Below are 15,851 nucleotides of genomic sequence, written 5' to 3'. Positions count from 1 at the left end.
AGGGAATGGTCACGTGCTCATGGGTCGTAGCAACAATGTTGTCCTCATGGAGAAACGTGCAAGTTTAAGGTATTTATGTGTTTAAAATTGGCGAAAGTTTTCATCCTGTGCTTTACGTTTGACGGTTCTTTTAAATAACGTTAACGTTAGCTTGTTAGCTAAACTGAGGATTTTGACAGAAGGGTAACCAGATGAAGTTGGCGTTATCCAGCTCATAGGAAAATATCTGAAGTTTAATTTGTAGAGATGAAGGGGAAATGGAAGCAGAAGAGCAAGAAGAAGAAGGGAAATGCAGTGTTACAGAAGTACATGGTGGCAGTGGATGAGTTTATTAAAAGCAAAAGTGGCACTGAAGAAGTGGAGGAGGACCATGGCTTGAGATTTGTAAAAAAGAAAAGCAGAAAGGAGCTGCGAAAAGAAAAGCGAAAAATGAAAAAAGCCAAAATGAAAAGTCATTATGAGGGAAAAAAGACCCTCAGTTTACCCCTCGGTGATGGTGAAAACTCAGAAACACCAGCTGATAAACAGCAGCAGCAGAAAAAGAAGAAGAAAATGGAGAAAACAAAGAAAGGAGAGTCCAAAGCCCATTCAGGAGAGTCTGGTCGTGCTCCTGCAGAGAAACCAGACACCCCCAAAACACCTTCATCTTCCAAGAAAGGCAAGAAAGTCAGCAAGCTTCAAGAATCCAGAAAAATGGCACTTATGGAGGCAAACCAAGACGAGGACAAGGAGATTAAGAAATTAGAGCGGCGCCTGGGATTAAACAAGAGAAAAAACAAGAAAAGTCTCCCTCAGTCCTTCGTGGCCGATGGACTTGATTACATCCTCGGCGTGCTTGACTCCGGCTCGTCGGCCGCGGGGATGTTTGATGATGATGATGATGATGACATGGACGTGGCCAAGGAGAACTTTGAAAAGCTCAATGAGGATGATTCTCAGCTGTCAGATGAGGAGGAAGAACCCAGAGATGAGATGGCGAGTGAGGGCAGTGATGGAGATATGGGTTCATTTGAAGATGATGATGATGATGATGATGATATGGGTGATGAGGAGGAGGAAGCAGAGGAGGAAATGGAGGATGAGCAGGATGAGAGTGATGCAGCTGGCTCAGATGATGAAAGTGAAGAGGAAGTAGAGGAAGAGGCAGAAACTCTGGACACAAACACATCAGAAAGTGTGAGTTCAGACATCTTTCTTTAGTATTACACACCGTTGACGTCTTATTTGCTGTATAACAGATCTAACTGTGATCTTCCGATGTCCAGGTCAGCTCCGCAGCGTTAGGTAAGTACGTGCCGCCTCACCTGCGCGGCGCTGGGGACGATAAACGGAAAGCGGAGCTTGAAAAGCTGAAGAGGAATGTGAAAGGCCTGCTGAACAGGTAACACTCACAGAATGAAACACATTCTGCCTCTTACATTGAGGAGAAGCAGCCATAAGATGTGAGGATTTTCTATATATAACTGATTGTTTTCTTCAGGCTGAGTGAGCCCAACATGGCATCCATCAGTGGTCAGCTGGAGGAGCTGTACATGAGCTGCAGCAGGAAGGACATGAACGACACCCTGACGGAGGTGCTGCTCGCGGCCTGCGTCACCCCAGCCCTGATGCCCGACAGGCTGCTGATGGAGCACGTCCTGCTTGTCAGCGTCCTCCATCACACCGTCGGGTTAGAGGTAAACACACCCCCTTTAGTCCCGGCTTTGGACTTAAGAAACCTGTGATAGATGCAAAATGGATCTCAGTTAAAGAGCTTTTACTCTCTGGAGGCATTTCCATTTTCCTTCAGTTCACTGCCTCCTCCATTGATAAGAAGCTTGAGGTTTTCCCAGCCTGCGTGAGAGCAACCACTCACCCGAGAGCTGACATCAGATCTTGGATTATTCATCGGAGGCTTTTTTTCAAAGGGATTAGCCGCATTAGCACATCTCCACTGTAAGCTAATGCTCTTTTAATGAATTGGAAAGTGATATCTAACACCTTGGTTTCCTTTGCTTAAGATGTAATAGGATTGTTATCTCTCAGTTGTATTGACTCTCCAGCCTGTGAATGGCCTGAGACGGGATCATTAGCAGAATTAGCCACAGTCAACAGTGAGATCTGGAGATGCAGCAACAGCCCTGGAACATGCATTAGATTCAACATTGACTTCATGTTATGGAGTTTCACAATGCAACAGACAATCAGTATTTATACTCTGAGATGTCGAAGTTATGCAGTCTGTGTGGCAATCTGATTATAACACCAGTCACAAGCCCGGAATATTCCCTTTCGATCATTTCCCAGGTGGGAGCCCATTTTCTGGAGACGGTCGTGCGAAAGTTCGACGAGGTGTACAAGAACCCAACCGAAGGCAAAGAGTGCGACAACCTGGTCGCCATTGTCGGTCACCTCTACAACTTCCAGGTGGTGCATTCTGCCCTCATCTTCGACATCCTAAAGCTTTTCATCGGAGCCTTTACAGAGAAGGACGTCGAGCTGGTTTTGTTTGTGCTGAGGAATGTCGGCTTCGGCCTGAGGAAGGACGACGCTCTGGCTCTGAAGGAGCTCATCTCTGAAGGCCAGCGCAAGGCCAGCGACATGGGGTCAAAGTTCAAGGATCAGACCAGGGTACGGCACACAGAATCGCTCTTTTACTACACATTGAATTCTCAATGATGTATCAGTTTGGACACGAGCATCAGTTTATGCGTTGTTCTCAGGTGCGTTTCATGCTGGAAACCATGCTGGCTTTGAAGAACAATGACATGCGGAAGATCCCAGGCTACGATCCGGAGCCTGTGGAGAGACTGAGGAAGTTGCAGAGGACTCTGGTGGGTGACCCTATTTTGTTTGAAATATCCTCATCTCCCTACATTAGTGAAAATGAATGTTTAACGTGCAGCTTATGCACTAATTTTATTCATCCTTCTGAGCATTAACATCTTATTTCGAGGTGCTTTTTTCATTGTAGCTCCCACTTGTACCACTAGGTGGCGCCAGAGTACCACCTTTAGGGAGTTACTGATGCTTTCCTGATCATCAGTGTAGCTGTTTTAACAGTTGTCCACTTCAGGATTGCTAATTTGGAGTAGTACTTTAATATCTTGCACCTGGTGTTTGCACTCGTGTCTAATTCTGGGTCAATGTGGCACTCAGGTCCACCGGAGCGCTGCAGGCAGCGACATGAAACTGAGGGTCTCTCTTGACAACCTCCTGGCAGCAGAGCAAGTGGGCCGCTGGTGGATCGTCGGCTCCTCGTGGAGTGGGGCGCCCATGATCCGCGAACAAGGGAACACGACGTCCAAGCCGAGCACTGCTGAAGGACAGGTAGTGCATGTGTGCGGCAGGCGTCCCACCACTGGTGCTGGGCATCTTTTGATGTGAAAGGATGAAGCTGTGCCGCGGTGCAGAAGGCACAAACTGAACCGATCGTACCTTGTTGTGTAGCTGTTGTATTATTTATAGCATTTGCAGGATTGTGTTTAATTGAGTCATTTCTCATCTTTTAATTGCATTAAAAAATTATTTAATAGTAATTATTTTGCATCTTAGTGTCAGTCATCTGTTATCTGACTTTGTTTGTACATTATCCGCAGGCTACTTTATATTTTAATGCTTTAGGGGGAGGCTGCCACTATTGGTCAATACAAATTAGTCTGAATTTTTTCTTGGTATCAAGCACCAACTGAAGTGTGTCCTGTGTGTAACACAGTCTAGATCCATAGTCTATTCCTCATTAAGATTCATTCACATTTACACCCAGATTTTGCAAATTTAATCTATTTTATTTACACATTCATTCAGTTCTTGTGCTGTATCTTGTGTTTAACATTTGAGAAGTTCATCTTGTCTTTTGTTAAATGGAAAAAAATGTTTACAGAAAAACCTTTTCATATTTGTCAAAGTACCGTATTGAAAACATGTTGTTTTATTGTTTCATTATGATTCACTAATGTTAGCACTTTTATGAGTGTCCTCAGCCTCAGCAGCATTTCTCACTGAACTGTTGTCATTGTTTTATTTGTTTCAGTTTAGTGCCAAAGTCCTGGAGCTGGCCAAGAAGCAGAGGATGAACACTGAGGTCAGAAGAAACATCTTCTGTGTGATTATGACCAGCGAGGATTACCTGGATGCGTTCGAGAAGCTGCTCAGGTTTGTCCTCGCGCACCTCTGCAGTGTGTCTCTGCTGACCAAAGACAGAAAGAAGGAAGTGTGCATTATTTTGGCTGTGTTTTGCAAAATAATCCAGCTATGAGGTTGATATTTTCAAGCCTTTTATTTGCTCTGTGTGAAGGATGGGCCTGAAGGACAAGCAGGAGAGAGAGATTGTTCATGTTCTGATGGACTGCTGTCTGCAGGAGAAAACCTTCAACGCTTATTACGCCGTGCTGGGAGAGAAATTCTGCGGCCAAGATCGCCGCTTCCAGGTAAAAGCCATCAGTTGATGACTGAGACACTAGTACAGTCCGATTAGCGTGTGTAGTATGTGTCTTTTCCCTTAACAGTTGATTGATACATAAACACGTAAAATAGTTTTCTTGAGAGCAGTAAAGAGTAAAGAAGTGAAGCTGAAAAGCACAGAATATTCAAAGATTGCCACTATAAACCTGCTGTTTTTAAAAATTCTTACATGAATGTTGCACATTCAGTAAATGATGTGGTACCATTTAAAGACGCAGTACATGCTGCTCATGGTCCTTAATTGAAAATGGACTCTGAAGGTTGAGAGGAGATTATACTTCATGCCAGTGAAGGATCGAAAGAGGCCAGTTTACTCTACGTTTCATCACGAGAAAACCAGAGGAGTGTCCTGCTGCCTGTGTGTGACCACCCAGTCTCTTAAACTGCGTGTGACCTGGCCTGTGGTTCACCTCTGCAGTGTGGGAGCCACTCACACCTCTCACCTCTGAAATGATTTGACTCAGACTGTGACTCCAAACAATGGGGGTGAGACCACACTTCCTACTCTGCTGCCATGTGGGCCACAGGTCCATATCAGAAACTGATGAACCATTGTCCTCATCAAAGAGCTCCAACCGGAGCTGCTGGGAATGTTTGCTTTTCACATGTAAACTGGGTCTGGATGAGGGGATTACCTGTGCAGAGCAGCCCGTTTGTAGTTTGACTGTTTTTGGGAATCGTTCAGTGCACCTGTACCGTCTTTCAATTTGCTGTCCTGTATTCTCCAAGATGACTTTCCAGTTCAGCCTATGGGACAAGTTCAAGGAGCTGTCCAACCTTCCCAGCAGCACCTTTAACAACCTGGTCCAGCTGGTTACTCAGCTCCTTCGGAGGAAGTGCCTCTCGCTCTCCATACTCAAAGTAAGCGACGTGTCATGTGCAGGCTGAAGCCTTCACTATGTTACATTTATATATCTGATGTTAGAAATAAAATGTAATCTTAAGACATATTCATGACGTACTCCTGTGTGTTTTTCTGTGTAGGTAATAGAGTTTGGGGAACTAGATAAGCCCACAGTGCGCTTCTTGCGTCAGGTGCTGACCAAACTGCTGAAAGAAACCGAGCCTGAGGACCTCGGCAGCATATTTGGAAGGTGAGCACTTCGTTCTTAGAGGTTTGGAGATTCGGGCACGTAAATGTAAAGGCAACATAAGACACACTGAAAAATAAAAATTTAGGTTTTGCTAGCAGCTCTGTGAGGCTATACAGGCACAGCAGTGATTTGAGCTTGATGCTAACGCCAGCATGCTAACAGGCTCGCAAAGACTATTCTAACAAGATGTTTACTGTGTTGGTCGTCTTAGTTTAGCGTGTTAGCGTGTTAGCATGCCAACATTTGCTCATTAGGGACAAACACAACTAACCAAGTATAGCTGAGGCTGATGGGAATGTCATTAGATCTGTCTGGATTTGTCACATAATACTGCAAAAATTGAGATTTTGACCCGATGATGGTGCTAGATGAAAAGTCACAGTATGATCAGAATCAGTAGGATTCATCCTCTGGGGACCATGAATGTCTGCACAAAATTTCTTGGTAATCCATCCAGTGGTTGGTGAGATATTTTGGTTTGGACCAAAATTGCGGTGGCTAAAAAAAGTCTATGGTAACATCAATGTTAGTTTCTACTATCCAACATCCTTTAAAACCGCTCGTCTTTACTGCTCCGCATGGCGTGAACGTCTAAAATCAATGTCCCTCATTGTTTCCCGTCTGCCAGGATTTCAGGCATTCCCAAGCTAGGAATGCTGCGGGAGGGCTTGAAGCTTTTCATCAGCCACTTCCTGCTGAAGAATGCCCAGTCACAGGGACCAGCTGAGCAAGCAGCGCTGCTGTCAGAGCGCGCCCAGGTCGCCACCAAAGCCATGGAGGCCAAAGAGGCCAAGCTCAAACTGTAAAACACACACAAGCTCACACAGCAGAAACCCGACAGACACATGTAAGAAAAGTGTGGGACAGAAGACGGCTTGTTCGTGGGAATTGTCTCGAAATACCCAAACCTGCAGCTCTCTGCAAGGAAGAATAAATAGGTTTTTGATGTTAAATTAATTTTGCTTTGGGGAGTTATTGTACATATTTTTTTAACAATGAAGACTTTTGAAATGAGGAGATACTGAATCCCTTAGAAACACATCAGTCTCAGTGCTCTGCGTGTTATTTTCATGCAGTGTGTTTTGGTTCAGCTTTATTTTTCTGCAATAAATAACTACCGGTTTTGCCAATGACAGTTTGATACTTGGATATTTTCTATATTTCACTTCCCAAATCAGAATATGTAGGCACTGGAGTGTTGCTGGACAAACCATTTTCCTCTAGCTGCTCTCATTTCTTCCTCCTTCGCTGTCATGTTTTTTTTTTTTTCTGATATCGCCCTCATGGCGGCAGTCCACAGCAAGAGTTAATATTGTTGAGTTCAGACACCTGGAGCCATTCTTCTGGGCTTTACTGAGTCTATTTACACTCTCACACGAAATAAAGCACTTTATAATAAAGTCTCTCCCGGCCTTAAACGCAGCCGATTGGTGGTGAATATTTGTATGTTGTTCCTTTTCTGTTGATATTTCCACTAAACAAGAGCCGAGTGGGACGCTGGTGTCGCTCATCCGGTGTTTACACGCCCTGATGAAATGACCCCGCGGCCTCTGGTCTAGCCTATTCTGTTTGCTCGCTGACACCAGTATCTGCCCGCATGGTTAGCATAGCAGAGTCGCTCTGTTACATTTGATACTTGCTCTTATTAATTAGCTCCATCGGCGCGGCCTGTATCAATCTGAGGCTGCAGCGTGTCCCGAGGTCAGGAATGGGCCACCAAGGTCAACCAGAGGAAGCGTCCATCACGAGTCCACAAAGCACCTCATGCTGAGGGGACTGCAGAGTTGTTTCAATTACATTTAATAATTAAGATCCTTTTTTTTTTTATGGCAAGGAGAACATCCCTCCATCGCCACATGGATGAATACACTTCGGGCTTGAGCAGCTGTGTTTTTATGGGGAAATGATGGAGGCAAGCGGGAGAAAAACTGCAGAATTTGTCAGTGAAAAAGGTGGAGATAGTGGAATCAATAGGCTCACTGTGCAGTCCATACACTGGCCATTGTCTGCAGCCGTGAGCCGGAGAGTTGCCATCGGCTTTACCTGGTGTACTCTGGTTGGGCTTGACCCTCGGCTGAACTTTGATTTAGTCTGCTAAGGCTAAAGCAAACAGCTGAAGATAACCACCAGATCCCTCAGTAATCCTGTTACAAATGGCACATAATCAGTCAACCCCTGCTATAGTTTAACGCTGATGACTGCGGGAACAATGACAAGCAAGTGTGGAGTGTGTTTTCTGTAAAGTAGCTGAAGAGTGGAAAGCCATTTACAGAGGAGTTATTAAACTGGCCCTACAGCTCAGTCACATTGGTAGATTTTAATGAAAAAGTTACAGAATAAAAGATGAGGTTGAAAGGGGATCATGCTGGATGTCACCTTCATGACACACACTGAATGCATGTTTTGTGCAGGTTGGAAAATTAGGCTCATGGGATGTTTTGTTTGCATTTCAGGAAGTCCACTCTTATTTTTTCACAATTTTAACCCGTTTCATGTGTATAATTTCGCTTTGTTAGATTGTTTTTCGGTTTAAATCAGCTAGAATGGCTCGTGACATTTTGCCTTTCCAAACCTCACATCAAAAACTTGTCAAAATAAGAGTTTACCTACAGTCTATGCGTGTGCCTGTATCTGGCCATAAAGGTGTAGCTAGTAATAATTTTTAAGAATAATGTTTAAATTAATTTTTAAAAGGGTATTTAATGAGATTCTCTGTCGGCTAAATGCGTTTAAAATGATTCCACTGCCGGAGCAGCCCAAGTTGTCGCTCAACAAGCCGTTTAAAAGGTTTATTAATGCGAGCCCATTGCTAGTGTGGTGTGAAATGTTTCCTCCGTCTGACTGCCTACTCGCTGTTTGCTCTCACTGCACGTTTGCACAGATCCGACAGCGCTATTAACAGTAATTCCCATGACCCGACCTGTCAGAGCAAGGGGAAAAACACAAGCCTCCGTCCACATCCGAGCTCGGACGCTGCGTAAATCAAGGGACTACTTTTTTTGGGAAAAAAAAGACCACAAGACTTGCGCCCAAAATGCCAATTGAGTTTTATATAAAAACATTTTATTTCACATTGTTTGCACCAAGAGGGACGCTAAACAATAATTTAGCATGCACTGGTATGACCGTTTATAAATACAGTATAGAAAAATAAACATAACATTTTTTCCAGCGTGATATGAGCCACTGCGGAAGTATAACACGACAAAGAACAAAACGAGGCCAACATGAGAGAAATGACAGCGGACTATTTACTGTAGTGTGAGCTTTGGGATGTTGATTATTGCTGACAGACTAACCATCACAGCAGGGAGAGATCGCAAAGACCTGAGCCAGTTTACAGCGTTTGCATAGAAACCATGCAATATGTCACAGTTTACCTTTAGCTGAGCGCTGAATGATGCTCCTATTGTATCTGTATTAGACAACATAAATCCCCTGCTTTATTGCCCGATCGTGACACCGAGATCATCTATTCTTGACCCAATTTTAATTCTTCTCATGACAAAAAAAAAGATGCTCATTAATTCCATGGAGGTGATTTAGAGGTTGGATTACATGCAACTGCATTTTTATAGCGAAAATCCCCCCCACAGTCACAGCCCTCCTCAGCTTCAAGGCTGTGGACTTGTGTCACTGGTGTGATTCCTCTCGTCGTCCGAGGAGCAGTCCGACGAGTTGTACAGGAAATTATCGCCCTCGTCGTCGTCACTGTCCCTAAAGTCTCTTATTCTGCCGTTTTTTGAGTCTGTCTTGCTGTTATAGTCCGTCTGTTCGAGTCCGTCAGATTTCTCCTGGCCGCTCTTGCTGCCTTTCTGCTTCTCGGCCTCCTGGGCGGCCTGCTCTTTGGCCTTCTTACTCCTCTTCCACTTCATGCGTCTGTTCTGGAACCAGATTTTAACCTACAGGAAGGAGAAATTGTTAGTTTCATTGGTTTAAACATGTAAAGCATGAGACTACCTGTGCGTAACTATGCGTAAAGATTGCGTAAAGGTTACCACTTCACCTGACATTGACCTCTGCAACCGCTCCAATTATCCCACACTAAAAACATGTCTAAAAAGTGATTTAATGTACTGTATATGTCTTTAAACAGAATACCAATGGGATGGATGGATGGGATTTTATTGGAGTTAAAGGAAAACTTCTTCTGGACAACATCTAAACCAGTCAGGATGCATTGGGGCCATTTCCAGAAAATGAAACCAAGCTAAAAATGTATATATAACTTGCTCATCATTTTTTGTGGATGTTGTAAAAACACATTTGAAGTCTTTAAAAAAGGGACCTAAATGCTTTGAGGCAAATTACCTGAGTTTCTGTCAGCATGAGGGACGTAGCCACCTCAAAGCGCTTCGGTCGTGACAGGTACTTATTCAGTTTGAACTGATGCTCCAACTCCAGCAGCTGCTGACTTGTGAATGCAGTTCTTGGTCTTCTGCACTTGCCAAGCAAGTTGGACTGCGCCTGAGCTGCAAGAATGAAAACACATAAATTCCTTGCACGTTAAAAATGCAATCTTTAAAACAGTGATTTAAAAAGCAATTGTTGTTGTTGTTGTTTTCATAGACTGCATACATTAATTACATCTAAATTAAGAGATTCGTGTCCAAAACCAGCAGCCTATGACTGACAATAAATAATCAAAACCTTCAATATGAGGGAAACTTAAGAATCCAGCCTCAAAATCAGTCCAGATTTGTCATCCCTCTGTTGTTATTGTGCGATAAACTATAATTTTCAACATCTCGGTGCTGCCTTGCTCAAGGTCGTCCACATATGAATATTTCCATAGAGAAGTTATTTCGCCACTCCGTTTTGAACAAATCTGTTAAAACGAGCAGAAACAAAAAGGCAGTATCTGGTGAGCAAATAGCATGTCGACTGTGGGTTTCACACTCCTCTGCGACTTTCCCACTGTCCATTATCTGTCCATTTTAGTTCCTCTCAGAAAAACATTCACTCTGTGACAGCCCCTTCATTCAGGCCGTCATGATGTGCGAGGGAAGCTGACTTTATTGAGTAAAATGAGAATTTCGTGCCTTTTCTACAGTAGCACGAGCTGTCTTGAAGCAGCATCACACAGGCCGAATTATTATTATTTATTTTTTTTAGAGATATTTATTATTTCAAAGCCGAACTGGCAGGCGTAAAGCTAATGACTTCTTAGGCACCATTAAACATTTTTAAATCAGCCTGGGTCGCCATTCATGAGCAAAAGGCCACATAATATAAATATTCTGTATGTTTATTTTGGAGTGAAAATGGTAGAACAAAATGCCGAGACGTTCTTCAATGAAACAGCTACTTACAGTTAAAGTCAGACATTTTGGGCAGCATCATCCCGGCTGTGGAGACCCGGAGCCAGTGGTCCAGCTGGAAGGTGCTGGCTGACAGTTTGATGGGATCACTGGTGTGGTGGTGATGGGAGCCGTGTGGGTAGGAGTAGGACAGAGCAGGGTGTTGGCCTGTGAGGGCGGCTGCCGAGTAGGTGTACATGGGATGGCCGTACAGAGCCTGTGCGGGGATCCCTGCGGTGCTCTGCGGATGTAATCCAACCATGCTGTGCGGACTGTTGAGGAAACCCGGTTTAGGAATCAACCCGCAGGTGGAAATCCTCGGCGGAGACGGCGTCTCGGTGCGTAAAGAGTCGGCGCTAGTGGTCAGCTCCGGGGCTGCAGCGCTTCCAGACGACGGGATGGAGGAGGAGGAGGAGGACAGGGAAGTCACAAGCGCCAGCGGAGAGGTCTGCACCTTGGGTGTATCGACTGCTAAAAGCGCGTCAATGCGAAAGTTTTTGGATTTCTCCATTGGGCCCCTGGTGCGCGTCCTTGTCGCCTGTGCTGCTGTAAACGAAGGAGAAGTCGGTGCTGTTTTCCCACCTCTCAAAAGTTATGATGTGGTCCGGAGTGTGAGAGAGGAGCTCCGTGTCACACTTAATCCCCGTCAGATGGAGGCGATTGGTGCAGCCGTCGAGCAGGGGGCTGTCCCAGCGCCACAGACCCAACAACGCCTCTCCGCTCTAATCACTGTGAAGCACGACGTTGGCTGCGTTATTGCTTTCATAAAATATTGCTATTATAAGTAAATGACGCACACGTTTGAAATAAAACTGAAGTTTTTGGACCAGTTCTAACTGGATGTTATTTTTGTGCTTGTATAATTCATTAAGAGCGGGTTTATGGAGCAAACGTTTGACTAAAGGAGGAATTTATTCGTTTTATGATTATAGGAGTAAATGTGCTGCTCCTGCTGTATATTTTGGGGACTGGCTTTCTGTATACATCAGCAGTTTGACCAAGGTCACAGGAGCACGTGCAGTAACGTTTTATTAAGCATCTGCAGCCACTAGCTCTCATATGCACATTTAATGAATAAATTCAATTTTACAACCTTCGTTTTTCTTGACGTGGAAAAAAAAATCAATGCCTTGAGATAATTTCCCTTTATTATTGATACTGTATATCCAGAATTTCCTTAAATTAAAACAACAGGGATGATCTATCTTGGACTTGCATGCCTCATAGGAGATGATTGAAAAGCAAAACGTGGTATTAATAACAAAGAGGAAATATAGGAAATATTAAATGACAGCACAGACCAAACCGTGCTGGACGAGTGTTTATCCATCGATGTAAAACCTTCACTCCTTACATGTAAGGTGATGTGAAAGGCTGTCCCGGCTCATTTTACTGAATTTTGAGCGTAATTAAATATATCTTCCTTTTTTTAAAAAAAGAAGAAGAAATCATGCGCAAAAGTCAACATCTCGAGCTGAATCACCCTGTGAGGCCAACTGGGAAATTCACGTAAAAGCCCTCCTTCTGTCGCTCTCCAAACCTGAAGGTGACAGACGCGCACTGGCCTCCTATAATGGAGCTGTACAACCGAATTGATTAGGTTAGAAGCTCACTGCTGCTTACATGGTGTTATCAACAAACCGAGTTCTGTCTGGAGACTTTCGTTTATGGAGTTTCGCGCATTAAAAACTGATCTCTGCCTCTCTAATGCTGAAGATACTGTGATGTTTTCCTTATCCAATCAGAAACATCACAAAGGGCAATCAACTGGATTTTTTTGTGCTTCCCAGCGAAGATGAGTGGCTTCAAATTAAGTCCAATCTAGGCCCAACCTGCGCGCAAAGGAGCCGCCAAAGAATTTTGTAATTGAAAGCCCGAAAGCGTGATGAGCACAGAGATGTGGCTAATAGGCCCGTGGCTCCGGGTGACTTGGGTCTAATAAGCCACTTAAAGTTAATGGAAGAGGAGGTCAGAATGAGAATTATTGACACCCAGTTGCCCTTAACCTGTCTACCAATAAAGCTGATTAGTTTTTGTCAATTCATCAGCTAACCGCGCTCCGGGGACGTTTATTTGCTCGGGGGAAATCAACAAGTCACCGGGTAGTTTCCAAGTAAAGGATCGCCATTTAATTGTGGACCTTGATGATCATGACCAATTACAGAATGATAACGGGGAGATTGATGTGGGTGGGCTGCGGGCCTGCATGGAAACGTGGACAGAAAAAAAAAAGACAGAAGACAGAGGAGAGAGTCAAGTCACGGATATGCTTTTGGCAGCTTATTTTTGTGAGAAAATGCGGATGATAGCACATATAGTCCATAAAGTGACTATTACAGAGGTCTCTGGTTCTTTTGCTTTGATAAATTGTCCTAAATGTTCCTGAAATTAGCTTTCTTTTTACATTAATCCATTTCTTTTCTTTCTTTTTTTTTAGTTGACCTATGCTCTCAATTCTAATGGTAAAACATTATAATATCAAATTTAGACACACCGAAAGCCACGCAAGAGGACAGAGGCAGCTTTCTAAAATTTATCATCTTATTGTGGAGGGCAGGATAAACATCTTAACCTCTGGACGTTTAGCAGAAACGAGTCTGCGGACCGGAAGTCTTGTTTTGCAGGTCTCTCATCAATTAAACATTTTATCCTCCGTCCGTGTGATTATTCTAACAGCCGGACTCTCGGTCGCCACACGGCCGAGCTGCGCCTCTTCCCCACCGCGGGTTTAATTTCATTAAGGGCCCCGCATGAATATTTCTATTAAAGCAGCGGTGAAATATGGAGCCATTTAGTATTGGCCTTCACCGATCACCCAGATTTATCGCTCCTTTTCATCACATCTAGGGGAGAGAAAATTAATAAGGCACCTTAAGATGGAACCGAAGCCTAAAACCTTGGTCTTTCCCGAAAGCTGTTAATTTGCTCTGTAATTACTTTCACAATTAACTAAAATACAAATCAAAGTGACAAATCGGGATAGTTTATATATTAATTACCTTTGGTAAATGTATTCAGCATGAAAAGGCAATTTAAAGGGACCTGCACTGTCTCTTTTAATGAGTCTCTTTTAATGCAATAAATACGTTCCGTTAAATTGGCGCAAGTGAAATGCGTGAAACTGCTTTTAAAAACGTTTGTGGCTCATAATCTTTTTTTTTTCTCTGCCTGATTTTTCAGCGGCAGATTCATTGAGCTACGTTTTTCTTCTGTCAGAAACAAAAACCTAACTCCAGTCTCCATGTCAGTGTCAGATAATTACAGCAGGATTTATTTCTGTGCATCTCAAAGTCTTCGTGAAATTCGATGCTGCTGGTAAATTTGTCTCAGACGTGTTATCAATACACTTTGGAGGAAGAGAATACCTGCGTCGCTTCAATATGTTAAGTCCTCAGTATTATATATGGGCCCAATCAGATGTTATTGATCAAACCATTCGCCTGTGTCTCGTGCTCGTGCTTTTAAAGCTTTTATTCGTTCAGCCAATAAAAAGCCCGATGATATCCGTCATCAGTTTGTTGACAAAAAGTGTGCATTAATAATAATAATAACAATAATATATGTATCCCATAAATACTTATATACGGCCACAAAATCAGAATCAGTATTGAATATATGAAGCGAATTACTTTGAGTATATGGGCTTTAATTCACATGGAAATGAGCCAAAGGCCACTCCAAAAAATAATATTAATAAAAAAAAAACATACACAAGTGAGTAAGTAAATAAATAAACATCTGTAAAATATGTAGGCTTGTTACAACACAAATTTAATTTCTAAAATGGACATTTTTTCATAGATGCTTGTGCTTGACTTGACTGTGTTTTGGACTCTCCAGCTGTTTATGTACTATTTTAGCAGACATGTCACTTTTTAAGTTACTATGAGCTTGACAGACATTATTAATTGGACTTTTTCCTTCAATCTAGAGAATTAATGAAAGTGGAAAAAGTCAGCAAATGCTGTTACACAGTGCTGAACTTGTACAATCAATGCATTTAAACGTTTAATGAACACAGTGCTTCTTTATTCAACAGAAAACACAATTTCATTATGTTGTTATATAGTAAGCTTTCTTGCAGGACAGTTGCATTAGATTCTACTTCTTATACATGTTAACCAAATTGTATATGTGTAAAAACTGATGAATACATGAAGCAAAGTCTTCCCTGTAGCCATCTGGATCAGGCAGGTGCAAACAACAATATGCAGAAACAGAAATACATCTACTGTTAATCATCACATATACTGTCTTATCATCTTATATATAGCTTGTGATCTTTATGTGTTAAATGTTTGTGTAATACTTTTCAGAGCAAATATACATATATATTTTGAAGCATGCATGCTTCAAAATTTAAATAGATTATATAAACATAGATGTAAATGTAAGAAAAAAAAGAAAAAAAAAACAGTAATAAAGTACCATGATACCAGTGATACCTTAATATTATGACATAATAATGTTCATTTCCAGATGCACAAAACATAAGATAGCAAAACATAGGAGAAAATGAATCTGATGAGGACATTTGAATATAAAATAAGATTTAAGAATTAAAAAGGCCTGATAGTCATGACAGAGGCTCAGCCATCCAGTGGTGCTCAAGCAGATCTTTTCACTTCTTCTGAGACCTCCAGCTGTGTGCAGGGTCATAAGAGATCAAAAGCTCAGAAAGATAACAAGCTAAGATCAATTCTAAAATAAAGACACAACTAATGAGGAGAAAGATAAACCAGGGAGATACAGCTTCGTGGCTCTACAGTTCAGCCTTTGTTTCAGTTTCAGTCAACACTTGGCAAAACTGTGTGTGATCAGCATAACAATGGCGAGAGATGTCATTCCCTGGAGGTCGACTGTAACTGGTCCAAGGACTAAGCCTTGAGGCACACCACATATAATTAGAGACTTTAAAGAGACGAATACATCCACACATAAGGAATTTTGTATTTGTAAAATAGTCTGTCCAGTGCCTGGCAAGAACACCAAAATATGAACCACCTCTGGCAAG

The 15,851-nt window shown here is 42.7% G+C and overlaps 2 protein-coding genes across 2 annotated transcripts; one reads left to right on the top strand and one right to left on the bottom strand.

Annotated features, from left to right (window-relative positions):
- The first annotated feature begins 30 nt into the window (after positions 1-30).
- nom1 (nucleolar protein with MIF4G domain 1) lies at positions 31-6,958 on the top strand. The gene is made up of 12 exons (XM_076761223.1): positions 31-69; positions 233-1,176; positions 1,266-1,381; positions 1,481-1,676; positions 2,287-2,610; positions 2,703-2,813; positions 3,139-3,309; positions 4,013-4,134; positions 4,277-4,409; positions 5,173-5,304; positions 5,428-5,537; positions 6,166-6,958. Exons 2-12 carry the CDS (start codon positions 247-249, stop codon positions 6,341-6,343), a joined length of 2,523 nt encoding a protein of 840 aa, XP_076617338.1. The 5' UTR covers positions 31-69; positions 233-246; the 3' UTR covers positions 6,344-6,958.
- A 2,193-nt stretch (positions 6,959-9,151) lies between these two features.
- mnx1 (motor neuron and pancreas homeobox 1) lies at positions 9,152-11,348 on the bottom strand. Its single transcript, XM_076721514.1, has 3 exons — positions 10,850-11,348; positions 9,849-10,009; positions 9,152-9,439 (listed from the first exon to the last, which is right to left on the bottom strand). Exons 1-3 carry the CDS (start codon positions 11,346-11,348, stop codon positions 9,152-9,154), a joined length of 948 nt encoding a protein of 315 aa, XP_076577629.1.
- Between the last annotated feature and the right edge of the window lie 4,503 nt (positions 11,349-15,851).

The sequence above is a fragment of the Chaetodon auriga genome, chromosome 21 (genome assembly GCF_051107435.1).
Source record: "Chaetodon auriga isolate fChaAug3 chromosome 21, fChaAug3.hap1, whole genome shotgun sequence".
NCBI classification, from domain to species: domain Eukaryota; kingdom Metazoa; phylum Chordata; class Actinopteri; order Chaetodontiformes; family Chaetodontidae; genus Chaetodon; species Chaetodon auriga.
This window is presented reverse-complemented; position numbering and strand designations above follow the sequence as displayed.